General features: G+C 46.1%; 1 protein-coding gene across 2 annotated transcripts in view; it reads left to right on the top strand.

Annotated features, from left to right (window-relative positions):
• Positions 1 to 27,937, top strand: part of Dnm3 (dynamin 3) — a 430,502-nt gene that overhangs the window by 135,373 nt on the left and 267,192 nt on the right. For both annotated transcript variants that reach the window (XM_027934994.3, XM_027934997.2), the window contains exons 5-10: positions 8,554 to 8,652; positions 9,246 to 9,406; positions 13,024 to 13,166; positions 14,810 to 14,945; positions 16,983 to 17,050; positions 18,972 to 19,110. In XM_027934994.3, the coding sequence (XP_027790795.1) occupies positions 8,554 to 8,652; positions 9,246 to 9,406; positions 13,024 to 13,166; positions 14,810 to 14,945; positions 16,983 to 17,050; positions 18,972 to 19,110 (746 nt within the window). The remainder of the gene's footprint in view (positions 1 to 8,553; positions 8,653 to 9,245; positions 9,407 to 13,023; positions 13,167 to 14,809; positions 14,946 to 16,982; positions 17,051 to 18,971; positions 19,111 to 27,937) is intronic.

Raw genomic sequence — 27,937 nt, 5'->3', positions numbered from 1 at the left:
TGTTGGGTAAGAACTAGGGTTACAGTGTACGTATGGAGCTTTGGGGGTGCAGAGAAAGGGCCCTGGTCAAGTACCTGTAGGAGGGCCTGAAGAATTCCTAAGGATGGATAGAAGTCAACCAAGAAAAGAAAAGAGGGTCAGGATACGTGAAGCGGGAGGGGTGGCATGGTGAAGGTGGGGAGGCGGGGATAGAGGTCCCATGGAAAATGAGAGGCATGGGCTTGGCTGGCCTTGGAGTCAGGGGACGTTATCGGGACTGGTGAGATAACAGCCTTCACTTACTGAGCCGTTTTATGCTGTATACTTTACAGGTGCTGTTATTTAATTCTAAATTAACAAACTTGCAGTTCTAGGTACACCACAAAATTAAACAAAAGGTACAGAGAGTGTCCACACACTCCCATCCCGCTCTCGGTACGTCTGTTCCAGTTGAACTCGCACTGACGTCACCATCACCCAAAGTCCACGGCTTACGTTAGGATCCCCTCTCGGTGTTACACATTCAGTGGATTTGAGCAAGGGTGTCATGACATATCTACCCTTGTAGTGTTGTATAGGATAGTTTTATTGCCTTAAAAATTCTCTGTATTCTGCCTGTGCATCCCCCCCTTCTCACCCCTGGTGGATACTGATCTTACGGTTGCCCTGGTTGGAGTTTTCTAGAATGATGTACCATTGAAACCAAACAGTAGGTAGCCTTTTTTTTTTTTTTTTTAGAATGACTTCTTTCACTTAGTAATATAAGTTTGCTCCATGTCTTTTTGTGGTTTGATAGCTCATTTCTTCTTAGAATAATAGCCCACTGTCTCCATGTACCATAGTTCATCCATTCACCTATGATGAACGTCTTGATTGCTTCCACATTTGTCTGCTGTAAACAGACCAACATTTTCAACTCACTTAGGTAAATACAAAGGATCACAATTGCCAGATCATGTGATAATGACATGTTTAGTTTTGTTGGGAACCACCAAGCCATCTTGCATCGTTGCCATTTTCCATTCCCACACTGTTGGAAGAGGGCTCCTGTCCTGCATTTGCCAATGTTTGGTGGGGTCACTTTTGTGGATTTCGGTCAGTCTGGTAGGTAGGTAGGGTGCCTCACTGTGTGGCTGTTTCCTAATGATACGTGATAGTGAATATCTTTCCATATGCTCATTGCTATCTGCTTATCTCCATTACCAGGGTATCTGTTCAGGTGTTTTTCCAGTTTTTTTTTTAATTGAGTTGTTTTCCTATTGTTGAGTTTTAAGAGTTCTTGCTATATTTTGGATAACAGTCCTTTATCAGATGTGCATGTGTGAGAAATATTTTTTTATTTCTCTGCTTGTCTTTCTTAATATTGTTTTTTTAACTAATGAATATCTTGTTGTTGTTGTTGTTGACCTTTATTTTATTCATATGTGGTGCTGAGAATCGAACCCAGTGCCTCATACATGTGAGGCAAGTGCTCTACCACTGAGCCACCACCCCAGTCCCTCTTAATATTCTTTTTTGCTGAGCAGAACTTTTATACATGTGTGAAATTAGATCTACTCCAATTTTTTAAATTAATGCTAGCATGATACATGTCTATTATTTAAATCTATGTGTGTTCTTACATTTCAAGTAGAATCTTTGTAGGTAGCATATTATTGGATCATTTTTTATGGGTCTTTTTATAATCCACTCTGACCATCTCTGTCTTTTAATGGTTGCATTGACCATTGACTTTCAAAGTGGTTACTATTATAATTAGGTTAATATATATCATTTTTATTGTTTTCTATTTCTTCTTTGTTCTTTGTTCATTTTAAAATATTTGGTTAGTTGTTGATAGAAATATTTATTTATTTTATGTGGTGCTGAGGATTGAGCCCAGTGCCTCACCTGTGCTAGGCAAGTGCTCCACCACTGAGCTCCAGCCCAGCCGTCTTTCTTCTATTTTTGCCTTCCACTCTTTTTTCTGACATTTTTGCCTCCAGTTCAGCATTTTATGATCTGATTTTCGGTCTTCTTTTAATGTATGAATTATACTCTTTTTTTTAAACCTTTTAAGTGCTTGCTTTAGAGTTTGCAATGTACTCTTATTACTAATTCACATCCACTTTCAAATATACAGCTGTACTGCTTTATTAGTAATGTGAGTACCTTACAATAATGTAACAATCCTAATTCTTCTCTATCTCTTGTTTCATTGTATTCGTGTCACTATACAAGCATTTGAATAAGAATACTAATCAAATATATTGTTGCTATTATTTTGCACAAACTGTTATCTGTTAGGTCATTAAGAATAAACAAGGCCAGGCATGGTGGCAATACACATGCAACTTGGGAGGCTGAGGCAGGAAGATTGCCAAGTTCAAAGCCAGCCTCAGCAACTTAGTGAGGCCTTCAGCAACTCAGCCAGACCCTGTCTCTAAATAAAACACAAAAAAGGGCTGGGGACGCATCTCAGTGGTTATGTGCCCCTGGGATCAATAGCTGGTACCTAATAATAATAATAATAATAATAATAATAATAATAAAAAAACAAGATAAAATGTTTTCACCTTCTTTCCCCAGTGCTATTCCTTTCTTCATGTAAATGCAAGTTTCTGACTTATATCATTTTCCCTCTCTAAAGAATTTCTTTAAACATTTCTTGAATAGCAGTTTACTGGCAACACCTTCCCTCAATTCTTGTTAGTCTGAGAAAGTCTTTATTTTTCGTAACTTTCAAGGGGTGCTTGAAATAATTCTTAGATTGGTGTCCTCTCTGTCTCTCTCAGCACTTTGAATATATCACTCCACTGTTATCTTGCATGCATGGTTTTTGAGGAGAAATTGGATGTATTTCTTATCTTTAAAAATCTATAGTTTGGTGTTTTTTTTTTTTTAATCCCCCTCTGGCCCTTTTCAAGAATTTTCTCCTTTTTATATTTGAACAGAATACGTCTAGGTGTAGGTTTTTGGTGTACTTATACGACTAAGTGTCTTCTAAGCTTCATGGGTCTGTGGTTTGGTTCAGACATTCATTTTGGGCTAAATCTCAGTCATTACTGCCTCGTTATCTGTTCCTTTCTCCCTTTCTTCTTCTTTTGGTATTCCTGTTATGCACTGTACCTAAATAGATGTCCTAAAGCTCTGGTGTAGTCTGTATTCTGCTTTTTTTTTTTTTTTTTTGGTGGTGCTGGGGATTGAACTCAGGGCCTTGGGCATGCGAGACAAGCTCCCTACCAACTGAGCTATGTCCCCAGCCCTGATTTTTTTTTTAATTCAAATTTTCCTTTGTTTTACCATTTTTGGAAGTTTCTGTTGAGATAGCCTGAAGCTCAGTTATTCTTTCCTCAGCTGTGTGTTCAGTCTCCTAATGAATCTGTCAGAGGCATTCTTTATTTCTGTTACAGTGGTTTTGATGTTTAGTACTTCTGATTTTTTTCTTAGCATTTGTGCCTCCCTGTTTTGATTGCCTGTCTATTCTTGGAGGGTGTGTGTGTGTGTGTGTGTGTGTGTGTGTGTGATATATATATAATCATTATAGCTCTTAGGATATTAATCACAGTTGTTCTAAATTCCCAGTCTGATAATTTCAACACCCCAGTGAGATCTGGGTTTCTTCCATATTTTTATTTATTTATTGTCTTTTAATATACTTTGTAAATTTTTTTGTCAATATATGATATACTGTATGTAAGGAACTATGGAAAATGGGCCTTCAGTAATGTGTGGTAATGTGTGGAGTGAGAGGAAGCATTCTATGATCCCATGATTAGGTCACATATTTAGTGAGCATGGACCTCCTACGTGCTTCTTGGTCTCCACCTCACTCTGTCCCCTTCAGACAGGACAGAGTGGCTAGAATGGGCTGGAGTTGGGCATTTCTCCTCCTTGCTGTGGAAGTCTAGAGGAGACTAAAAGGTGAATATCCTCCTTCCCTCAGATATGTTTAGCCTTGAAGGGACCCTCGTAGATGAGGGCCTGGTTAAATAGTTTCTCCAAGTGCAGACCATATTCCGAGGAACGGATGCTTTGACGTGTTTCACACTGGTTGCTGTTCTCAGTGCCAGAAACATGAGGGGGTTCTTTTCTCTAGTATTCACGGAGAACCTGCTTGAGCTTCTGGAAGCAAAACTCAGAACAATGTGCGGACTCCCTAAGAAACCTGGGTTCAACTCTGGCGGTTGTTCACACTGAGTCTTTGGCTGTTTTCTCAGCAACTGTGATTTAGATTTTCCTACCCCAACACCGAGGCATTAGCGCCCTCATCAGGAGGAAGCCGAACCACTGAGACCACCATCTACTACAGTGGTTTGCTGTCCTGAGGTGATAATTAGGAGCTTCCTTGAATCTCAGAAGATTGCCTTTTTGTCGAACAGGTTACCCCTAGAAATTCCTACTTACATTTTTCTACTTCAGCATTGACACGGAAGTTTCTGGTCCTGGACTTCTGCTCTGGTAGATTGTGATCCTCTCTCTTCACTTGCTTCTCCGTATCAGGTTTTGGTAGCAGTTTACCCTATGAGCTCATATGTCTGCTGACCTACAAAGGGTTGTGGGTTTTCAGTTTGTCTCTTTACATGTGGTTGGGATGGAGTGGTGACATCCAAGCTCCTTCCACACCAGACTAGAGTCCTGCTATTCAAGTTGAAATCCAAGGGTTGTTATTCTCCTAATGAGTTAGAGTGAGCATGTGATTTGTCCTTCAGAAGGGCATTCTTCAGAGAACTAAACAGAAGGTGGTTAGTCGTTCTCCCAGGACAGCAAGCGTGACACCCTGTGGAGGCCGTTTCCTACTGGGGTGCTTGCAGTGGGGCTCAGTCTGCGCTTGACCTCTGCGGTGTGGTGTCAGCTGTTGGAAGTGGCTTGTGTGTCTTACTGAGGTCTTCATCAGGAGTCACTGGTACTCATCATCATGGTCATTCATCACTGAAGAGAAACACAAACCACTTTATCACAATTTTATCCAGCTTTTCATTGATTGCTTTTATTTTCCCTTTAGTAGGGAGACAAGAATCATGTTTAATTCTTCCTTACTTAATGGGGTTCATAACCACCTTTGAATCTGGACGTTGTTCCCCTTCCCAAATTCTGGACTGGAAAGAGAAGTCCAGCCCAACTTTCGGTTCTGTGGACAGACAGGCCTAGATGATAGGGCTAGCTGCCACACAGCCCAGATAATCACCTGTAGGATCTATGAGCGGGGCGGGGCTGGAGAATACAGGATTGAAGATGGAGTGTCCCTGGCTGGACGCCAGCTCGGGCTGGACAGGCTGTTTCCCCTTAGGAAAGTGTATTTTTCCTTTCCAACACTCACTTTTCTTAATGTGTATAACTGAGAAAATAAAAGTACCTACCTCATATGGTTTTCGTTTTGGGTCCTTAATGAGGCTGGCACACAGTCAGGGCTCTGTGATGTACTGTTTTGTCCAGGTCTTTTGGTTTCCAGGGCGCTCTTAAAGCCTTTGAGATCTCTTCTGACAGTGACTTTCTGAGATCCATTAAAGCAGAGTGTGCCAGCAGGGAGTCATTGGTCATTATAAGCTGCCTGTTTGTGCAAGGAAATGTGAAAAGAACATAGTCCTCTCCCCATTTCTGGTGCCCCACTAAGCGTGGACTCAGATGCCTTCTCAGGAGTGAGGGGGTGGTAAGGAAAACACATTCACAGTCAGCTTTTATTTGTATTAGAGCTATAAACACATATAGCCTTTAAAAGGTCCATCCCAAAGCCTTTCAGTAAAAACCGTCAGGCCCTTGCCCATCCCTCCTGCTTCTGATGACTGATTCCAGAACCAGCTACTTTCAACCCTTTTAGCTCTTTCTTTTGGGGTCTATGGCTCTCTCTCTCTCTCTAATATATAAATATATCTCCATGTAATGTGTCACTCTTTCTTGATTTTCTTTGTTTTATTTGACTTCCTGATGTGGAGGGGAATTGGCTGTCCTGCTTCCCTCTCCTGTACCTACACACACACACACACGCGCGCGCGTGCATGCACATGGGCATTTATCATCCCCCATTTTGATAAGATGACATAATCATATTTAGAGAATGATTTTTTTTTAAATTCTGAAAATGTAAATCACGGCTGAGCCAGGGGGTGAATTATGATTAGTCCCCCTTTCTTGCATGGTACTGTCTTGGATTAGGTAATTGTGTCTTCTTGTCTGTGGAGTCTCTATGTATCTAGCTTTTCCAGCCTCACCTGAAGCAGTCTGAGTCTCTCCATTTATTAGGCATCATGTGTGTGTGCTATCCTGTGTGTGTGTGTGTGTGTGTGTGTGTAAGAAGCCTGTCCCAGGCTCTGTGTCCTCTCCTTACCCTCTGGGCTTCGTCCTGGGGTCTGCACCGTCCTGAACATTGCCTTCTTTTCTCAGTTTGGTCCTGCTTCCGGACATCATGTCTTCCTCTTGATGATTTACTCCTTTGTTTGTGGACACATTGTTTAATCTCTACCTGAGAAAATGAGAAAGGGGGGTAAGACCTTTTGGGAGTTTGCAAATCTGAAAGTCTCTTTTTCTACTGTCACATCTATTGATAATTTAGAATTCTAAGTTGGAAATTATTTTTTCCTCTTGGAGTTCTGAAAACATTGATCGATTGATTTAGCATTTCTGGCTTGCTGCTGGGAGGACTGGGGCAGCACAGTGATTCTCAATCCTTTTAATGTGACCTTTTAAAATTTGTCAGGGAGCTCTTTAGCATCTTTCATCTGTTCCTAGTGTTTGTATTGTATCTGAGGCCCGGTGAGCTCACTCAGTTTACAGATTCTTATCCTTGACTTATAGCATATTTCTAAACAGGATCTCTCCCTCCCTCTCACTTTTCCGATTTGGTCTTTTTTTTCCTGCCATGCCAGTTACTCGGATATTGGAGCTTCATGATCATCTCTCTAGCTTTTAAGGATGTTTTTCTATTATTTACTTCTTTTTCTTTTGTTTTGATCTTCTAACCCTTCTACTAGCACTTTCATTTCTGCTCTTGCATTTCTAATCTCTGGGACTTCTTTCATGCACCTTTCTTTTTATGGCCTTTTCTTCTTGTTCCATGAAAGCAATTACTTCTCTTTCCTCTCTGAAGATATTAATAAAAATGACAAAAAAATTTCTTCTCTCTTTTGCATTACCTTTGTGTCTCTAGGTTCTCCTTCATAATGTCCATACGTAGTTATAGGTGGAATATTACCCAAAGCACTGTGTGGGTGAGCCTGACTTACTAGGTGGTTTCCTTCATGACAGGGTGATTCATTGGGCTGTTTAGTTCGGGTTCCTCTTGATGTCAGCAGTTGGGTTTTTCTCTTGGGGTGGTTAGTCTCCCCATGCCCAGTTCTCCCACCTCTTTCTAGGGTGGGTCAGGTGATAGTCTGCCAGCCACCCTTTCCTGAAGTCAGACTAGGGAACTGGACTGGGAAGAGCAGATCTTGCCAGTTAGTATGTAGAGACTCAATTAATTACCTTCTTTCAATACCTGACCCCCAAGAGCCGTGTGCAGAGGTTTCTCACGTTCCTAGCCCGTTCCTAGTTCAGTCTTCTTTCCATTAAATCAGATTTCCTCTTCTAAGAAATAGTGCTGCGAGACTCGTTAGTGTGTTTTTGGTGATGGCACTGTTCTGTACTCTATTCTTAGCCTTTTCAGTTTTTATTTCTTTGACTTCAAGTGCCCAGGACCGGGTCAGTGGTGACCCTGGTTTGCAGCACACTTTTGTCATTGGTTCGTGCAGAGCCTATTTGTTTATTAATAAGGTAATAATTTTTTAAAAATCCATATCAGGTTGGATACTTGGGCAGAAAGTTAAAATGTATGGTTTCCATTCATGTGTGGTTCAAAAATAAATTCATATATGATCATGTGCAGCGTGACAACTTTGGTCAGTGACAGACTGCATACATCTCGGTGGCCCCATAAGGTTGTAATGGAGTTGGAGATTCATATTGCCTGGTGACATCACATGACGTGGTTGGCCGTGTGTGCTCCTGTGTTGTTGTGATGTCGGTGTAAACAAATGTGTACTGCTGTGGTCAGAAAGTGAAGCAGCGTAATTATGTGCATACATAATACTTGACAATAAATGCGTTACTAGTTTATTTACCATACTGTTTTTAGAGTATATCACACCCATAAAGGTTGGCTGTGATTCAGTCTGCTGTCTTCCACTGGTGCCTGCTGTATCTCACATTCTCCTGCATCTCACCTGATAGCATCAGAGATCACACTCAGAGTCACCTACACGATTCAGGTTTAAGTAGACCCACTCTCTGGTGTTTGCATGGTGATGAGACCCACTGAGGGTGTATTTCTCAGGAAACAACCCCCTGGGTAGGTGATGTGTGACTGTTTAGAGTATTTTTGTGGCGCATCTGTTTTTCTCTCTCCAATGGAAAGTCATCTAATGAATACAGATGGGTGGTTTCCAAACCCTCCTCCTCGTGTAGAAATCAGCCAGACTGGAGTGACAGTGGATCGAGGCACAGTCAGAGAGAGGAACAGGAAAAGGACAAGAGTGTGAGCTGCACAGTTAGCCGGGAGACGCGTGGCCTCTAAGTTCGTTAGTCCCCTTCAGAGGTGTCCTAACGGGTTGGTTTATGATGCAGGCCTGAGAACCATCGGCGTCATCACCAAACTGGATCTCATGGATGAAGGGACGGATGCCAGGGACGTGCTGGAGAACAAGCTGCTGCCTCTTCGCAGGGGTACGTCCTGGGTCTGCAGAGGGCCTTCTTGGTACTATGTCAGAGACAACTGCAAGGCATGGGGAAGCACGGGCTTAATGATCTGCCTGTCCTCAGGCTTGGATTTATTATCAGCTACACTCTTTATGGAATGGCACTGTATTCCCATATGAGGTGTTAAAAATGATCCAAAATGAGAACTGTTCCTTAAAATAACAGTGATAAGAAAAACAGGAAAAAGAAGAGGTTTGAAGGAGGGTGTAAATATTCACCATAGATTACACAAATATAGATACCATTCTGTTGTAAGTGTGATATTTACGATCCTGCAATACGGCACAATTGCAAAGAGTCATTCTCTTTTAAAATGCATAAGACTTTTAAATGTGAGGGGTATTATTCTGTCGATGTCAAAAGTTATCCCTAGGCAAGTCTGTGGTCTTTGTTAAAATATCATTGTCTCAATGGAGTTTTGTAAAGGGGCCCAGTCTTCAGGCCCCCAGACCCATTTGCCTACCTCACTCAGTCTGTTGGAGAGCCCTGAAATCTCCCTAGAACAGTTACAGGAGAGTGCCAAGCCCCATGGGGCTGTGTGGTGGTGTGTTTTGTTTCAGGTTACGTGGGGGTGGTCAACAGGAGCCAGAAGGACATAGACGGAAAGAAGGACATTAAAGCAGCCATGTTGGCAGAGAGGAAATTTTTTCTTTCACATCCGGCCTACAGACACATTGCTGACCGTATGGGGACCCCACACCTTCAGAAGGTCCTGAATCAGGTAAAGAAATTCTTTAAAGCAACAAGAACAGTTACAAAATGTGTAGGCCATTGGGATTTAAATATCTTATTTTTGAATTTCTCTTTTCTGAAGCAAGACGTCCAGCTTGAATGAAAGGGGTTTAAACAATGACTGTGAGTGCTCAGCTACGCTGGTACTGTGCCGGGAGCTGAGTTGGCCTTAGCTGAGGGGGCAGTCAAGGGGGCCGAGCTCACAGCACAGACAAGTGTCTCTTTAGGAGGTGAAGCCCGTGTACATTTGAGCATGCATTCTCTTACCACAGGTAGTTCTCCTCAGCATTTAAACTTGTGTAGCTCTGAAACGAGGATCACTTGGGATCTGTCTGTGGAATACCAGCTGTAATGGTTAGGTTAGACTTTCTGCTAAAATTTGTTTTTTTCTGGTTTTGTTTAGGATTGATTTGTTCCTTTATTTAAAATTTTCAAAACAACAAATCCTGATGAAGTCACCATTGATTGCCACTAATCTAAAACACTTTCCCAGATAACCCATTTTCCCCCAATAAATAGAATCGGGCCCTCTGTCTCCCTGCCCCGCCACACACCGCACACTCTTTTGTCACAACGCCTCAGCACACGTTCCCTGGTACATACGTTGCTTCCCCTGTTGTGGTCAAGCATCATGACCACATGCCCTGGTCCCTGGGTCACCCTTCCTGAGTTTTGATGACAGTGACTTTGATGGAGAGCAGTTTTCCTCACAGACATCCCCATTAGTTAAGCTTTCCCCCTCCATCTGTGAGCCTGGTCTGGTGGTTATGGACGCTCTGATATCAGATCCTTGAAGGGGTGAGTAGAGGTGGTCACAGTTAAGGTCATTATATCTGAACCCTTGAGATAAGACAGTGGAGGTTTTAGAAAATAGGAAGGAGAGGTATACTTGTATTTTAAGTGACTTTGGTGACGTTCATATTCTTAATTAGGCTAAAAGAGAATTTGGAATCTCAGAGGCAGCACTTGGTTGTACCACTTTTAAAATATGAATACCCTTGAGGAGGAGCACTGGTTTGCCATGTAGGAACCGTGACATTCTCACCATGTGGTCAGCAGTGGTAAAACTTGTGTCAGACCACCACTTTCAACCCTATATTGGCCTAAGAAAATGACAAATAACCTGAAAAAATCCTATAGGAAAATCACTAATACCATTGGAAAGGGTTGGAAATAAATTAGGTTTTGCATATTTAAAAAATAGGAGATGATTGACCATTATGTTATGCAGGAGATCCCCCACTTTTGACACAATTGGATTGTGTTGATTGAAAGTTGAACGCATTTTACCCTGAACATCCCTTCTGTATAATCGGTTTCAAAGGTTTTGAAACTAGAACAACTTTCTTGCTAATTCTACATGTGCCAGTCCTTCTGATTCTGAGGCAGCATTTCCATAGACAATCTGTACAAAACTGTGATGATTGTGAGGAATGGAAGGAGACACCACCAGACTAGGGGGAGAGCAGGAGCACGTGGAGACGTGGACGGTGGCAGGGTCCTGGGAGGTTCTTAGGCCAAAGTAAAGACTGGGCTCTCCACCAAGGGGCAGTAGGGAGCTATTTAGGAGATCCAAGGGAGGGTATTGACAGGCTCAGGTCTGACGGTTAAAAAGAATATGGTATTGCAATAAGAAGACCAAGAGCAGGCCAGTTAGGAGTAAAACCAGGAAGGACAGGTGGCTAAAAAATAATAAAACTTACAGTAGCTCAGTCTCACGTAGGGCCAGTGGGAAGTGACACAGGAGATTTGAGGAATGTTTAGGAAAATTGAGAACTTGGTGACAGATGAGCTCTATTGGGTGACAGGTATAGAGTCAAGGACATTCCTCGCTTCTATGCTGATCTGCAGACAGCACTATAGGGAGCCTAGCAAGGGGAAGATGAGGTACTTGTTTGGGACAAGTTGAGGCTGAGGTGTCATTGACACACCCAGGAGGAGAAGTCATGCAGGGGTCAGGCACACACGCTCACAGCAGAAATAAGAAGTCCTGTCTGGAGTTAACATTTTAGCAGCAGCGGGTGTTTGTGTGTTTGCCGAAGCCCTGGGTGGAATGAGAAGAGGCCTCAGACCAGATCTGAGAAATTCGAAATTCCCAGTCTGGCGAGGAGCATGAATTGTTAAAGGAGACGGAGAAGGTGCATCCAGAATGGCTAGGAGAAGAGTTAGAGGAACCGAGGTGATGCAAGCCAAGGCATGACGTGCTCCAGAGAGCAAAGGATGGCCACAGTGTCGCTTTACTGTTGAGAAGTCTGAGGAGCAAAGAGTGGAAACCAAGTGTGTTCATTATTTCCAGCTCACAGGCCCATTTGGCGGTTGCTGGTTTTTCATGGTGGCTGCTCCTCTTAGATTTGGGTCTTTGTCTCTTTGGACACTGCTCCTGGAGATCCAGTCCTCTGTTCTGTTTTTTCCTGATTCATACCCACAGCAGAAACAATCCCCACTGTGGGCAGAGGAATGATAGAGAATAGTGACAGTTAATTAACTGCGGACTTACTGGCTGCATGTATTCGTTTAACTTGGACGCACATAAATCATCTTTATGATGAGTTAAAATCATTTCCTCCATCAATCTGGGGATGTTTACTTTCCTTTTAAATTATTTTTGCTGCATTTCTGTGAAGTTCCTCTCTTTCTCTCAATTCTAAGTTTATTACTTAAGCAGATCAAGATGATCATCATCATTTTCAGAATTTTCTGTCGCTACATTGCAGAAAGAACATAACGCAGAGAACTGAACAACCTTTTTTTTCCTCCCATGTTGGAGATTGAATGCAGGGGTGCTCTACCGTGAGCTGCATCCCTAGCCCTTTTTATTTTGAGACGGGGTGTCTCTAAGTTGCTGAGGATCCCATTGAGTTGCCAGGGTGGCCTCAAGCTTGCAATTCTGCCTCGGCCTCCTGAGTCACTGGGATTTACAGGTGTGCACTACCCCACCCTTTCCCAACTTTGTTCTTCTCGAAGAGATTGTCTGAGTTGTTTTCACTGTATTGAGCTTGAGGTGGCAGCTGACCTCAGAGGAAATGCCCCCGGCCAGGTCCGGTGGAGTGGTCAATAGCAGAGAGAGCTTTCTCTCACTTAGTCATGCAGTTCTCTATTCAGTCTCTTGAAGGCACCAGCTGGTGTCCAGCCAGGCCTGACCTGGGGTCTAGAGGTAGAGGGGCCAGGAAGCACTGCCTGCAGAGGGCCAAGAAAGCAAGGGGCTAGCAGGTGCCGGTGGCAGCCCTGGCCACCTGAGCTCCCCTCGCACTGGTCCATTTTGGCCTTAGAAACGCGGAGCAGCACCTGCAGCTCTTGGCTTCCTTCATTTCCACCCCGGTCTCAGGTCAGGTTCCTTCCTATAGGAATGATCTGATGGGTCGTCCACACTGCAGCGCTCCCGGGCAGCCCACTCGTGACATTGTGTGTTCACCAAAGGAGTGACTGTCAGCGGAGGAGTCTGGGCATCTCCAGGGCAGTGGAGACTATCTACCTCATGGCCTCTGATGTCCGGGTCATTTCTAAGGTTGTGAATGACCAGGAACACAGTGGAGGCTGGTTCTTGTCTCATGAGTTCATCTTTAATCTACTGTAGACACACGTGTGATTTCGTTTTGTTCTGTTTAGCAACTTACGAACCACATTCGAGACACCCTGCCAAACTTCAGGAACAAACTGCAGGGGCAGCTGCTGTCCATCGAGCACGAAGTAGAAGCCTTCAGGAACTTCAAGCCCGAAGACCCCACCCGGAAGACCAAGGCCCTGCTGCAGTAGGTGGCTTCCTCCCCCCTTGCTCACCTGAAGCTCATGTCCTTGTCCTTGGCTGCGGCCTATTTGTCATGTTGTTTTTTAAGCTTAACAGAAGCAACAAAGTGGAGAGGAGTTGTCCCGGGAAGGAGGAGGCTAGAGAATATGTGACCTTCAGCACAACTTGGTCTAGGATCAGTCAAGGGTCCAGGTGGGGAAAGAGCAGCCAAAATTGGATTTTCTAATCTTCTCCAGTGTTTGAAAGCATGTGTCCCGTTATTGCCTTTCTAGGTATTTAAAAGTAACAGCACACACACGAAACAGAGCTGAGCCCAGTCACACTCTAGTTTTTCAGGCCTAAGAATTTGTGATTATTTAATTGGCCCACAATATTTTAGATGGTTTGGATTTTTTTTTTTCCTCGTAGATTTTGAATTTTTACCATTAGATTTTTAAGTAGTTCCTATGTCAAAATTAGTAGTCCTCAGTGGAAGAGTTGTGTTCTCTTTCTTCTTTGTTTTAATCAGCTACCTTAAGAGAATTTATCCCTTCATTCAACAAATATTTAGTGAATATGTATCATGTGCCAAATTAGGGGAGATGGCTAAAATGCATGGCCCTTGTCCTTGGGGGAGAGACTGATAGGTGGACAGGCAGCGGCCGTGTGGGCCACTACGTTCTGGGCTGGAGGCAGAGGAGGGGCCTGATCTGGGCGGCCCTAAGGAATGGTGGTGGGTGAGGAGGGGCGGGGCACTGACAGTGTCCTCCCCAGGTGAGCTGAGAGGGTGAGCATGGAGGAGTGCTTAGAGGTGGGCTCAGGGGCCACCAGGGTCAGACCATGAAGAACCCTGGGTGTCAGGAACCCCAGGAAGAGTTGTTGAGGGCTGAACCCAGGCAGCATCCCGGGTGGAGAGGAAGAGTCTCTTGTCTGTGGGACGAAAGGAGGAGGAGAATCAACAGTTGGTGGCTACCTGGAAATGCCAGGCAGGAGCACAGGTGCCCTGGGGTCCCTGCCACCATGAGGGGAAAGTCAGGAGAATGAGCAGGTTGGGAGTAGGAGATGTCAGTGATTCAGTTGTAGGTGCATTGAGTTCAGAGAAAATCACTGTCCAGCAGGCAGCTGGGTATATGGCCAACAACTCCCAGGAAGCAGGGGCTAGCACTGAAGGTCGGAAAAACTAGTTCTTGATGACCCTTAAAGCTCTGGCCACCCTCAAGATCACCTGGGGCAAATTTATAGCATGAGGAGAGAATGGAGGAACCAAGAGTAGCCCCCAAGTGCGAGGAGGTTCACCTGGAGCATCTGGGACTGTGGACAAGGGTGAGGTCACAGGAGCTGAGCTCCATTTGACTATTTTACAAGTTTTATTGTGACACTTGAATTTTTATGTCAGGTATTCTTTAAACACCATTTCATGATTGCCGCCAAGTGAACAGAATGCAATTAAAGACAAAGATATTTAAGGTATTTACTCTAGTAATTGTCTGAAATAAATCTTAACAATGTGTGTTTCTTATGTTCTGAAAGCTGAACAAAGCGCAGTGTTGTCAACTCCACCAGTAGGTGCCACTAGGAACCCCAGGAAAGGATAGCAAGGCGAGGCGAGGCAGAGTGGAGACCCGCCTGGCAAGCCAGCCACCTCTAACTCGACCGTCTCAATTCTAGGATGGTTCAGCAATTCGCAGTGGACTTTGAGAAGAGAATCGAAGGGTCAGGGGACCAAGTGGACACCCTGGAGCTCTCCGGCGGTGCTAAAATCAATCGCATTTTCCACGAGCGCTTTCCTTTTGAGATAGTGAAGGTTCGTACTCAATGACATCTCCCCCTGCTTCATTTCCGTGTTCTGTTTTACCAACCTCTTGCCCTGACGCTACCTGAATGGTTTGGGTCAGTGATGGTCCTTTGAACAAAAACCTCTGTACTCGGGTAATGACATTCAGGAGAGAAATTTTCTTTTCTGATTTTTACTTAGTGGAAATTTCACAACATTCCAAGTCATTTCAACAAAAACTAGTTGAGATGTTGTCCAATTAAATATTTCCCAGGCCCTTCTATGACTCAGAGTTCTAGGGGCCACTGATGAAGACCTGGGAGATTTTAATTGGTCTAATAAAGAAGCACAGAAAATGAACAAATATGAACATAAAAAAGTGGTGCTTTGGCAATGGGAAGTGACAGCCACTTTTAATGGCATGTCAGGCAAGTTCTCTGTGAGCGAGGGACATTCAAGCCCCAGCCAGAAGAGCACGGAGAAGGTCTTCAAGGAGGGAGCACCTCGTGGGCAAGGCCCCAGGGCAGGTGAAGAGCCACGGGCTGGTGCAGAGCTGAGAAGGCAGAGGCGCCCGGGGATCCAGACGGGAAGGACCTGCTCAGTTCTCACGGGCTTCCGAGGTCAGGGTGAGGTGTTCACACTTAACAGTGGAGTGTTTTAAGCAGGAGTGTGACCACTTTGACTAAATGCTAGAAAACACGGGGCCTGCTGGCCCATAAAGAGCAAGAGAAGGGTAAGGTAAGGAGAAGAGTGAGGTCAGGCCCAAGGCACGTCCACTGTCTACAACCTCAGAGCTCTCAAGAAGAAAGCAAAACATCAATGTAAACACTCAGTGAGGCCTAGGGTCTTGAGAGGGATCTTGTGCTCAGGAGAGACCCTAAAACTTCAATTTCTGTGGTGTCCCACTAAATGACCTGGCGAAAGAGAAAGAGGGGGGGGGAGAGGTGTGCCTTTTGGGATTTGAGAGGTGAGGTCAGCAGGGCTTGGATTGATATGGGGGATGGAAGAAAGACTAGATGGGACTCCCACGGTTTTGGCTTCGAGCTGAGCGGTGGTGCCCATCAGATGAGGAGAATGAGGAGAAGCAGTGATCGTCTGGAGGTGTGAATGGGGCTCTGTTGTGCACTCGCTGAGTGTGAAACAAAGGCAGCTAAGTCGTTCCGGGGACTGCTACTTGCTCCTCTTGCAGCAGACGGGTAAGTGGGTCGTTTTATTAAAGTGCGATGAGTGATGAGCTTCAGGGTGCTCTGGAGACAGCCCCCAGATGTGGATCCCAGCCCAAGTCCTCCAGGCAGCCAGGCTGCTGAGCTGAGCCTGCAGGACGGGCAGCCAGAGGAGCAGGAGGAGGTGGCAGAGGGGAGAAGGACAAAGGCTCCGAACTGTGTGGCCACAGGGTTGGTAGAGACCGAGGCAAGTCAAGGTTCTAGGGCATAAAGCACGAGGGAGGAATGGGCAGGAAGTGGGACTGGAGCAGCCGAGTCCCGAGTCAGGTGAACCTGCGTTCGCGGGATCGCCTCCCAGGACTCGGCTCTGTGACACTTTGATCCTTCTTCCAAATAGATTTATGGTACCCAGGGCTCCGGGGAAACCTTTACACAGCATTCTATCCTGTATTGGCTTGGCGAAATACTATTGATTTCCTTTTATAAGGAGCCTTGAACGCAGGTGGTTGAAGTGGCCAGGGAGAAAAGAGGGCCATCGGTAACCTCAGGAAGGCGTGCTGCTGCCTGGCAGGTGACACTCTCACTTATGCAGGTTCATTGATAGGCAAAAAAAGAATCACCGAGTGGCCAGCTTAATGTCTAGAAGTCATCCTTTACGCCCAGCACCTCTTAAATATAATAAAGTTAAAAGCTGCTGCACTATAACTCCCAGAAATCCCTCGGGTCCTACGTTGCCTTGAACTTCATATAAACAGATGTTTTGACCATCTGGGTTTAGCTTAGGAGAGACATGAGTATCCGTTTATTAATAACTCAGTCAAGTTATTTTTATTCTGCAATATTCAACAACATTATTATTCAAAGGCATTAAGTGTCATAACCGTGGCTCATTTCGCATCTGCAGATGGAGTTCAATGAGAAAGAACTGCGAAGAGAAATCAGCTATGCAATCAAAAACATACATGGGATCAGGCAAGTTTCTGGTGTTTTCCTGTGTTCAGTTCAAACTACCAAAGAAAGGGAATGTTGCCTAGAGAAGTAGCCTCCTCATCCTCCGGACAGAGGCCGGTGCAGAGGCGGGAGGAAGAAATGGGACCCCTTAGTTTGGGCTCATTGCTAATTTCCTACAGTGCCACAGTGAGTTTTTTCCCCCAATGAAAACAAAACAAAACCAAGCTACTTTCTGCACAGTGGGAGACACAAAGAAGGGCGAGACCCTGCTCTCCACAGCCTGGGTTTCAGGGAGGGAGGCCCCAGGTGCTCCTGAGCACATCACTCCCACAGAGGAGACACTGGTTCCTTTTAATCGAGTTGTAGAACGAGACTGGGAAAGGGAATGACGGCGGTTACTTAGGAGTGGAACCCTGCCTGTTCCTAGGACGCTGTCAGCCAGCCAAGGGTGCTGTGTGCGGACATATGCTTGTGTGCTTGTGAGAGCGGGATGTGTGCTTGTCTGTGTGTGTTCAGGTGAGGTGAATGTGTGTTTGTGCGTGTGTGCGAGGTGGGCATGTTCTTGTGAGTGTGTGTGCAAGGCAGGCATGTGCTTGTGAGTGCGTGTGGGATGGTAAAGCTGCAGTGGGCAGTGGGAAGAAGGAGAGGGAATGGCCTTGCTGAGGCTGGAGGGCAGGAAGGGCTCCCGGGAAGGAGGCAGGCTGAGCCCAGGGTAGAGGTGGGAAGGTGCGGCAGGTTTTGTGGGGCGAGGACTTCACACGTGATTGGTCGGAGGAAGGTGGATGGAGAGCAGAGGGCCAGAGTGGACGGGGTGCATTGGGCCCAGATTTCCCCTGTGTAGAGTGAGAATGTTCTAAGTTACTTTCTTTAGTCTTTTCAGGCTGATATCGTAGATGAGTGACTAAAACCAGCAACATGATGTCTCACTGTTCTGTAGGGTGGAAGGCCAAGCTCAGGGTTCCAGCACAGGGGGCTCTGGGGAGGGCCTTCCTCTGGTTTGCAGGCTGCTGACTTTCCTGTGTCCTTCCTGGCAGACAGAGCTGGCCGGCTCCACAATGCCTCTATAGGGCATGATCCTGTCCACTAGGGCTCCACCCTTAATGGCCTACTGCCTCCCCAAAGCTCCACCTCCTGACACCGTCACACTGGGGAGAATTTCTAGGGGACACATGTTCTGTCCACAGCACTTTCTTCAAAGAACTATGATAATATTTTGAAGCACATTTCTGGAGTTCATGTACAAAGGCCAAACATAATTTAACAAGTGAAAGTTAAATAAAAGCCACCTGAATGCAAGGTAACACAGCACATCCTCCCTGTACTTTAGATTTAGATGACTTACAGTACCCAATCCTATGTAAATGCTATGTAAATAGTTGTATTTTTAGACTGTATTTTTCAGACAGTGACAAGAAATAAGTCTGTACATGCTCAGTAGAGATACAGTTTTTCTCTGAATATTTTCAGTTAGTAATGGCTGAATCCACAGAGGTGTAGTCCAACAATATGAAGGGCCCCCTGCATTTCCTTTTATTGGTTTGAAGTAGTGAAGTGACAGTTAAATGTTAGTTAAAACTTACATCATAAGTCAAGAAAATATATTGGGCATTTGTGTGGGAATGGTGGGCGAGGGAGGGAGGTCCTGGACATGGAATATAAGATCTTGCACACGCTGGGCAAGTGCTGTCCCACTGAGCTACATCCCCAGCCCTTGAGCATCATTTGTAGGTCAAGTTAACCTCCCGTAGATTGGCACTTATTGTGGTGTAGCACTATTAAAGGTGTTATTGTAGTGGTATTGTGGATAGAACAGATTGCTACATAACTTTTGAACCTGATCTAACTATGTGCTTACTTTAAGTGACAATTTAAACATTTTTCAGAGTATTGGGTGCCACTCCATGGTTTATATCTAACACAGTCCTTTCTTTCCTATATCCAGGACGGGGCTGTTTACTCCGGACATGGCATTTGAAGCGATAGTCAAAAAGCAGATCGTAAAGCTGAAAGGGCCTTCCCTGAAGAGCGTGGACCTGGTGATGCAGGAGCTGATCAACACGGTCAAGAAGTGCACCAAGAAGGTGAGCTGGACCACTTGACCTCCCAGCAGGTGACCTGGGACCTACCCGCCACTCCTGTTCCATTGCATGGTCTCGCTCCCTGACCCCTGGCCTTGTCACAGACAGTTAGTGTTTGTCCAAGGAGGGACTGTGGAAGTGTTGGGTGGGAAGGGCTGTCCTGATGGGCAGAGGAATTCCTTCTTTAGCCCATTCCAAAGGTTGGCTGGGCCAGAGAGAGTGCCTGGGCTGAGCATCCATTAGAACAAGTGGATAAATGCCCTAAAGTCATGTTTCCTATGATGTGTGGGTGAAGGTGATTTCAATGAGAATCACTGATATTGTGTGTATTGATAAGAAAACGCTAGTATATTATCAATGGTTCCACTTGAGCTGCGGCATTTTGAGAAGAGCAGTGTATAGTGGTTTGGAGCCCAGCCTTGGAGGCCCACTTACCTAGATTCTGTGTGACCTCAGGCATCATTCTTAACCCCTCTGGTCTTGCTCATTTATGTGTGGATTGGGTTTATGTTGATCATGTCACCTCAGTGAGAAATAAAGGAGATGATTCCCAAAGTCTATGGACACCCATTGCTGATTGACTGTGGCAGTTGAACTCCTAGGAGGATGGAAGGAGTACCTCCTAGAGGGAACAGAAGAAGGTTGCTTAGGAAGGTGGTGCTTGGGGTAGGGTGGGCCTAAGCTTATGATAGCTGCCATAGGCACCAGCACCATCTCTCCATGTCCAGATAGTTATGGTTTTGTTAGCTTTTTTTTTTTTGTAGCAGGGTTGAATCCAGGAGCATTTAGCATTTACCCACTGAGCAACATCCCCAGGCCTTTTTTGTATTTTATTTAGAGACAGGGTCTCGGTGAATTGCTGAGGCTGGCTTTGAACTCGCTATCCTCCTGCCTCAGCCTCCTGAGCCGCTGGGATTTCAGGATGCACCACCTCTCCCAGCTGTTTTTGTTAGTTTGTTGTTAACTTCCCTTAAACAGAGTTACTCACCTCCCTGAAAAAACAGTGGGAAGAAGAGGAAGAGAACAAATGATGGCATGAATGTGAACACTGGTCCCATGACCAGTCAGAAAGGCTCAGCTGAAGGAGAGCCATAGGTAGTAGAGGCTGGCAGACTACATTCCCAGGTGGAGGCTGAAGGAGGACGACATGGCGGGAGCCTGGGACCCAGACGTAATTCTGGAGGTTCAGATTCCTCCCGAGAGCTCTAACTGCACTTTCCCTTCCCAGCTTCTCTTCCAAAACGGGAAAAGCCCCAGGAGATCAGGGAGGGAGGGAGGGAGAAGGCAGGAGAGAGCACACGGGAGAAAAAGCACTCTATCCAGTGCTCCTTTGGAAATGTGAAGCCAGTCACACGTCACTCCCTGCTGTCTTTGTCCACTCTGCAGAATGCAATCTGTCCTGTCACCTGTGTCTTTAAAGCTCTTTCACTTGATCTCTCAACCCATTTACAGGGTTGACCGGTGCTGCTTTCCCTGTGACCACAGGGACGGTCTCTGTGGCCACAGATGAGCTTAGAGAGAAGGCCTCTCCTGAGATTGCCCCTGTACTCTGGCCTCCAGCAATGAAGCTAGCTGCCTTCTTCCCGAGGGTCAATCGCCTTGAGTTTGTTCTCAAACCTAGTTAGCTGGCTGTCCTTATTTCAGTCCTGTACCTTAAATGAACAGTGAATAAACTGATGAAATACAGAAAGGCTGAGCTTTGTTTCTGTGCAAACAAAGCCAAATGCTTTGGAAAGTCTTGATAGATGTTAGCTACAAAACTTTGTTATTAACTGGGCAGAGGCAGGATAATGGTAAAATAATGTGTGTGGTTGGGGCTTATAAGAGTCTAGGTAGTTTTGCATTCAGATTATTTCACCAGTTTGTTCAGGTCCTGCTCCTACTTTAAAGAAAGCAGAACTGGGCATCGCAGATGAAGGCTGTGGCTTATGTAAGACAGAAGATGCATAACTCCAAACAGCGGCACCATGTGCAGAGAGCAGGCCCTGGCCTTACATCAAAAGATTGGCACATGTGTGTACTTTTATGTTTTAAGTTATATAAAGTGTTTATGGTATGTATGAATCTTTTTTTTTTATCATTTCCTATTTTATCCGACTTACTGGAAATCACCGGTCGGCCTGGTCCTGACAGCCTGTTCCTGGACACTCACGGCTTTGTTCTTGCTTTCCAGCCTTTGAACTCCCCTTTCCATTATTCTCTCTGGATCAACATCCTGAATATTTTTACTGTCTTCTCAAAACATTCTATAGTCTGCGTTAAATAAAGTAAAACCTAGCTTTCTCCCTGAGATTATTGTTTACCCTGTAGCTTCCTTCATCAAAGGCCCGACCCTAAAACATTTAAGGGCCTGAGTCGGGCAAGACATTTGCCTACTTCTCTGTTTGTGGGTTCCAAATGCGATTTCATCACCTTCTTGACAAAGTCTTCCTTATGGTCTGGGTGGTACCTGTCCCTCCACCCTCAGTTGCAATATCTCCATCAATCCTGGCTGTTCCGCGCGTCTATCAGGATGTTTGGAACCTGGCTGACATTTTCCCTCTCCATCCCAAGTTCGCCTTCAGTGGGGAAGACGTCGGTGCCCATGTAGTCATCATGCCCGGCACCACTCTTCTTGAGATCTCCGACTCCCTGTGTTCCCTCCTCAGTCCCCACTGGCAGGGCACTTCCGTGACCTCTTGTGGCCCTTGTCCTCATCAGCACATGTTTGACCAGGAGGTGGCAGACTCCGACTCTAGGGTTTGCAGGTTGCTCACCGCTCCTCCCTGACTTCTTTGGAGCTGAGCTAACTGGAGAAATGATGGAAGAACTTGGCAGAGGTTTGGAATTCAGGGTCCACTTGACAGTTCTAGGTGTAGATTGGAAAGCCGGCCTGGGGTCTGCTGCTTCCAGCAGTGAACCTTGGAGCCCACCACGGTGGAGAGGGTTGGAGGGGACCACCTTTGCTTTCCTGGCCTAGCGGTTCAACCTGCTGGAATTAACTTTGTCACCTGTTGAAACTCCAAGAGGGGGGAAATTTTTCATTTCGTTTTGTCTCTCCCCCGGATTGCTGAGGAATCAAAGATAATTATCCCATTTGTGTGGTTGGTGCCACAGTATGCCCAGAGTCTACCTTAGTGTAGTCTTAAGGGCTGCTCAGTGGTGCTTCAGGGTGTTGTTTTGGGGTGCACTGTGATTATCCGTAGCAGTGGGGTCCATCATGCCGTATTTGTACATACATGCACACAACATCCACGGATCAGTCTCATTCCCGGGTACCTTCCCTCCCGCCCCCCGGGTCTGCCCTCTCTATGTCCAGGGTATTATTCATCAGTGACTTCCTCGGTTCTTCAGGGTGGTGATGCTGAACTTCTCATTTTCTCTTGGGGTCACCTCCCTTGTAACTTTCCTCCTCACTTTCACTCGTGATTTCATTGCCTGGAAGTGGGGCCGTTAATGTCTTGTCCTCTGATCCCTAAGCTTCCTTATCCCTGACCAAGGCTGGACTCGAGCTCGTATCCCCACTTCCTTAGAGAACTGGCTCTTCGGGTTCTTCCGTTTCCTGCGCTGCTGCCTCCTCCGTCACGTGTGTGGCCTCGTGTGTGCCAGGCAAGCGCTGCACCAGCCCCTCCACCACACATTTAAAAAATCAGCACTTAAGTTTTTATGCCTCTCCTTATTTAAAGAAAAACAGTGACCATAAACCCATGGTCAGCCATGCCTTTCCTGTTCACGGACAAACTTCTTGGGGACAAAAGTAGTTCATGCTGTGTCCGTCAGCTGTTCCTCACTGAGACACGATACCTGAGAAAAGCAACAGGTTGAGGAAAGATCTACTTTGCCTCCTGTGTTTAGAGGTTGCAGTCCGTGGTTGGCTGGCTCCAAGGCAGGAACTCCATGGTGGGTGGGTGTGGCCGAGGAAAGCTGCTCAATCCGTGGCAGCCGGGGAACAGAGAGAGACAGAAAGGACTGGGGACAGGAGATGCCCTCCCAGGACGTGCTCCAGGGAGCTGCCCCACCACTGACAGTTTCCACCACCTCCCAGTAGAACATTCCGCTCTCAATGGATCGATCCTGACAGGTGAGAGCCCTGGCGATCCAGCTGCTTCCCAGGGCCCCTCCGTGAACGTCACTGTACTGGGAACAAGCCCACACATGAGCCTTTGGGGGGCAGTCCACAGCCAAAGCACAGCGCTTGCTGTCTAGTGGTCCCTTCTCAGTTAACTCCCCAGCGGTCACCTGGTTTCCAGTCCGTCTGTCTGCCGTTGATCCCTTCCTGATGCGCACCTCCATGGGGAGCGCTGTTCCCCTGGTCTGCCCTCTTTCCCTGACCACTCCTCCACTTTCTCCTACAGGGTGTCCACAGGGACCTGCCTATAAACTGGCCTCCCCCGTTTCCATGCCGTTGGCGTTTGTTCACGTGACCCCCTTTGGAGGGCCTCCCTTCCCCTCCTTTGTCACCTGCCACCCGTTCTGGGTTTTAAAGATGCGGGCGGTCGCCGTCTTTCCTGAAGCTCTTCCTAGAGGCCCTCTGTGTGTCCGTGCCCCTTCTCTGCTCCTCGTCCCTTGTCCGTGCTTCCATCCGCACCTTCTCTCTCTCTCTCTCTGTCGGGGCGTCTCTGACACTGGGGCCTCGTTGTGTGGGCGCCTCCTCCAGCTGATTCTAAGCTCTTTTCAAAGAAGAGCCGTGTCTTCTGCCTTCCTCTCCCCAGACCTGGAGCAGTGACCAGCCCAGGTGAGGAGCCTTCTGTCAATACCTGGTGACAGCATAATGTCCTCAGCTACCCTGACGCCAAAGCAGCGCCTGCTTGGTTTTAAAGAGGACTTCAGTCACTCAGTAACGATGACACTTGGGCAGATTCTCCTTTAAGCATGTGCCATTTATTTTTGCTCATTTTGATGTTCTTGGTCTGGGCTTCCTCAGAGCCACCTTGAACTGTTGAATCTGGTCCATTGAAAATCTTCTGCAGGGCAAAATATTCTGATTAGTGTCGAGTATGGCGAGCCTTTATTATTTGACATTTTCTGAACACAATCCATAGAGAAGGAGATTATACAATTTATTGTCCAACACAACATATTTTTGAGACATAAAGGGGACGTTATTAATACTTTAACTGGCATAAGAAGAATAATTATGCCAGCCTGCCTGGATAATGGGAAAATGTATAACTTTTCCAGCTATATTGTAATTTCTCTTTCTCTCTCTCTCTCTCTCCCCCTCTCTCTCTCTCTCCCCCTCTCTCTCTCTCTCTCTCACACACACACACACACACACACACACACACACACACTTACACTTGAAACATTGTTTTGATTTACAACTCATGTTGAATGCCTTATGTGTAAAATCTTTAAATGTTTTTTTCCTTAAGCCACATAAATAAACATCAGGGAAAACATATGGGATTTATGTGCGTTCAAATAACAAAGCACAAAGCTAGACTTCTAACCCCGGGGAATGCATTTCTTCTCAGATATTTTCTCACTGCTGCCTCTGGGGCCCTGGAGGACAGACATGGACGCTGGAGCTTTATGAGCTATTTGGCTTCACTTCAGGGACATCTCAACTTTGGAATTGTTCCGGTGGGCATCGATTTTCAGCTGCTTTTCTTTACCTCCTCTTCTCCAGGACAGCATCACAGGGTCCTGAGGTTCCTTTAAGGAAACACAGAAAGGAACATCTTGTTGTTTTTTTCTTTTTAACCACAGTTTAGCAACTGTGCCATTTATTGGCCTCTTGGGAAACCACATTCTTGGATTGCCATGATACCAATTAATTAATCCCCTCCACCCCCATTTAAAAAAAAAAAAAGTGTTGCAAGGAGAAAAAAAAAATACCTTAGTTGGCTCTTAGAAACAGAGGCAAGGATTTTCTATTAAAAAGAGCTGTTAGAAGGAATGCGTTTTGCGGCATGTTGGGTACGTAGATTTCCGGTTGTGAAGACACACAACCAAGCAGTGGATCCCAGGTCCCTGGCAGGCTTGTATGCCTGCAGATCGCGCCTCTTCTCATCTATAAGCTCTCTCCTTTTCTGTGCCTTACAACTGTGCTGCGTCCTCATTTCTTCAGCAGGCGAGCACACAGCAGGGGAAATTTGCCCTCCTCATTGGTAATGGTGCAAGCTACCTGCACAGTCACACCCTGGCTTCCTTCAGGTCTCTGCCCAAAGGTGCCCTCCTCCAAGTCTGATTTCTATCGATAACCGCACGCCCCGCTCCCTAGCCCACACGTGCAGAGCACACCACTCTTCATCTACCTGCCAAGCTGTATTCTTCTTCTTGGCACGTTGGACTCTCTGAACGACCCTACTCGGGTCTCTTGCTGCCCTTGTTGCTGGACAGGACAGGGAGTTGGAGGCTGTCAGCTCCGTGGTAGTGGGGGTTGGCCGGACAAGCTCATGGCTCTCCCTGCAACTCCTGGAACAGCCCGGTGATCAAGAGCAATTATTGAATGAACAGTTGGCCCTTGTCTCATTGATCTGGCAGGTGGGTGTCCGTTGGGCTGAAGCAGGAAAGAGATGGCCACACAGTACCCCTGCATTAGGCTCTGTTGGAAGGTCTGATTGACGTGCTGGCTTTTCACTATGGAGTGACTAGTGTTGTACACCCCCAGCTCATGCTGCCCATCCAACTGGCTGGTGCTTCCTTGCCTTGTATGTAGTCAATGCCTCATGTCCTAGCCTGCAAATCAGGCTGGTTATTAGTATTTGAGCCTTTTATTGAGTACTGCCGGGAATTCAGGCCTGGGACTTGATTTTAAAGGGATGTTCAAGTCTCACCTTTTAATCTCACAGTTCATTAAAGGGCTGTATAATGAATCCTTAATTTATAATTCACCATGTTCTCTGTTTTTCTTCCTACCCTCTGATTTTTCTTTTTCCATTCTAACTGCTCATTAATGTGTCTACCAGAGGTAACTTGGGAAGAGAGGAGATGGAAACCTTGCAAGACCTCCAGGTGCCGTTTTGACATGGTGTCGAGCCATCCTGACCTACTGGATGTTTTCTGGGTTACCTAAGAGGAGAAGACTATGCCTCTTCTGACCGCTGAACAGTTTTATTTCACCCAAAGTTGGACTTTCTGTTTTTCTTTCTTAGCACGTGCTAAGTAACACTGAAGTCCTCCTCATGGCCCTGTTTAAAAGTCTTTCCATCCTAGGCCTCATCATTCCTTCAGCAGTTGTAGAAAATATTTGAGGTGTGGAGCTTGGGGATTTGCCCGCTTGGAGGAGGAGGACTGACCCTTTTTCTCTCTCCGTCTGCTTTACCCAAGCCTGTCTAGCTGGGACCTGGCTCCCTTCCCCTCTCTGCCAGTCGCACCCAGGTCTTCCGGATACCCCATCATGCCACCCCTGTGTGATTCAGAACGTCGCCATGTGGCTGGCTCTTGGCTGAGCTGCTCCTTGCCCGTAGTCCCATATCATGGCCGACGTGCTGTGTCGGACAGTTTTCTCATCTCCTGAATAAATCCAGTGTTACACCCCCACACAAATGATTCCTTGGGGGAGGCTGGTGGGAAGGTCCAGTTCATGGAAAGGGGAATAAAATGACTCGTAGGCCTTCATGAGTATTGTAAGCGTTAGTGCTCAGTTTGCAGCAAGTGGGCGACACTTGAAGACTCACAGCTTTTTGATAAACCGAGCCCCTGTCTCCAGTTGTGCTAAGTCTGGCGAACGCGGAGGTTTTGTCCTGGTTGCAGTCTCGCCTCTCAGTGACGTGGACCTGTGTGGACCTGTGAGCAGAGGTGGCCTGTTAGCCTGAATGGCTGCTTGAGGCACTGAACTAGTTACTCTGGAAGCTGAGGAAATCTTTCCTGGGCTCAGGCCTGTTCCAGGAGCAACCGAATAGCTTGGCTCTTAAGATCCAATTAATAGTATAAGTGCTTAAATTTTGTTTTATTGGATAGAAATATCTTTGAAGTAACTGTTTTTTCTCTAAAGAAAAATGTGGCCCATGCTTAAATTTTTATATTGAAGTCCCACAAAAATAATGATATACTACCCTAAATAACTTAAAGTATTGAACACAGTTAACGGTTGTTACAGGGCTACTTTCCCTCAGAATATACATCATTAAATTCTTCTCCCAGAATTCCATATTTAGGGTCGTGATTCCAAAAGTCATAGGTGACATTGCTTCACCACTGAATCTTCCTTATTGTTTAAGAACACTCAATTGATTTGAACAATGAGCTTTTTAGAAGTTATTTTCCATTTAACCGACGTACAGTTTGAGACTTTCACTACCGTGGGGTGAACATGAACCTTCCTGTGGCAGGTTTAGCCCTTCATGTCCTCAGTTTTCTCTTCCTGAAATCTACTTCTCGTGTAGGACTGTTGATCGGGATGATCCACCTGCTGCTCAACCCTGTAAGGTTTTAATGTCGGGTTCTATGACACAAACTGAGCCTAGCTGCCCAGTGAATGACTGCTGGGATATAAATTTAGGAATAAAAATCTTTTTAACCAACAGCAAAGCCACACAAGCTGGGCAGGGCCTCCTGTCCAGTGGACTAATGAGATAGTGGCAGGTAGCCTGACCAGAGATCACTGCGGGTCAGCAGGACCCTCACCCCTCTTCCTATCTTAAGAACTGGGCTTTGCTGGAGAGCCAGCTGTCAAAACCAGCGTTTCTGGATTCTACCCGCCCACGACCCTTTCCAGACCAGCCGGCCAGGGCCTGTAACTCGGGGGCTGCCTTTCAGTGATGCCTGGTGTGACGTCTGTGTTCTTCCTCCATGAGGGCACTTCTTGTAACCTGTTCTCTCTTTCTTTGGTTCCTCTTAGGGTTTAGGTTTATTGACTTCAGGTGGTTCAGTGGGAGGTGCAGAGTCATGGACTTGGGCAGAT

The sequence above is a fragment of the Marmota flaviventris genome, chromosome 12 (assembly GCF_047511675.1).
Source record: "Marmota flaviventris isolate mMarFla1 chromosome 12, mMarFla1.hap1, whole genome shotgun sequence".
Classification (NCBI taxonomy): domain Eukaryota; kingdom Metazoa; phylum Chordata; class Mammalia; order Rodentia; family Sciuridae; genus Marmota; species Marmota flaviventris.
Note: the sequence above shows the minus strand (reverse complement) of the source record. Positions and strands in the feature narration are given on the sequence as shown.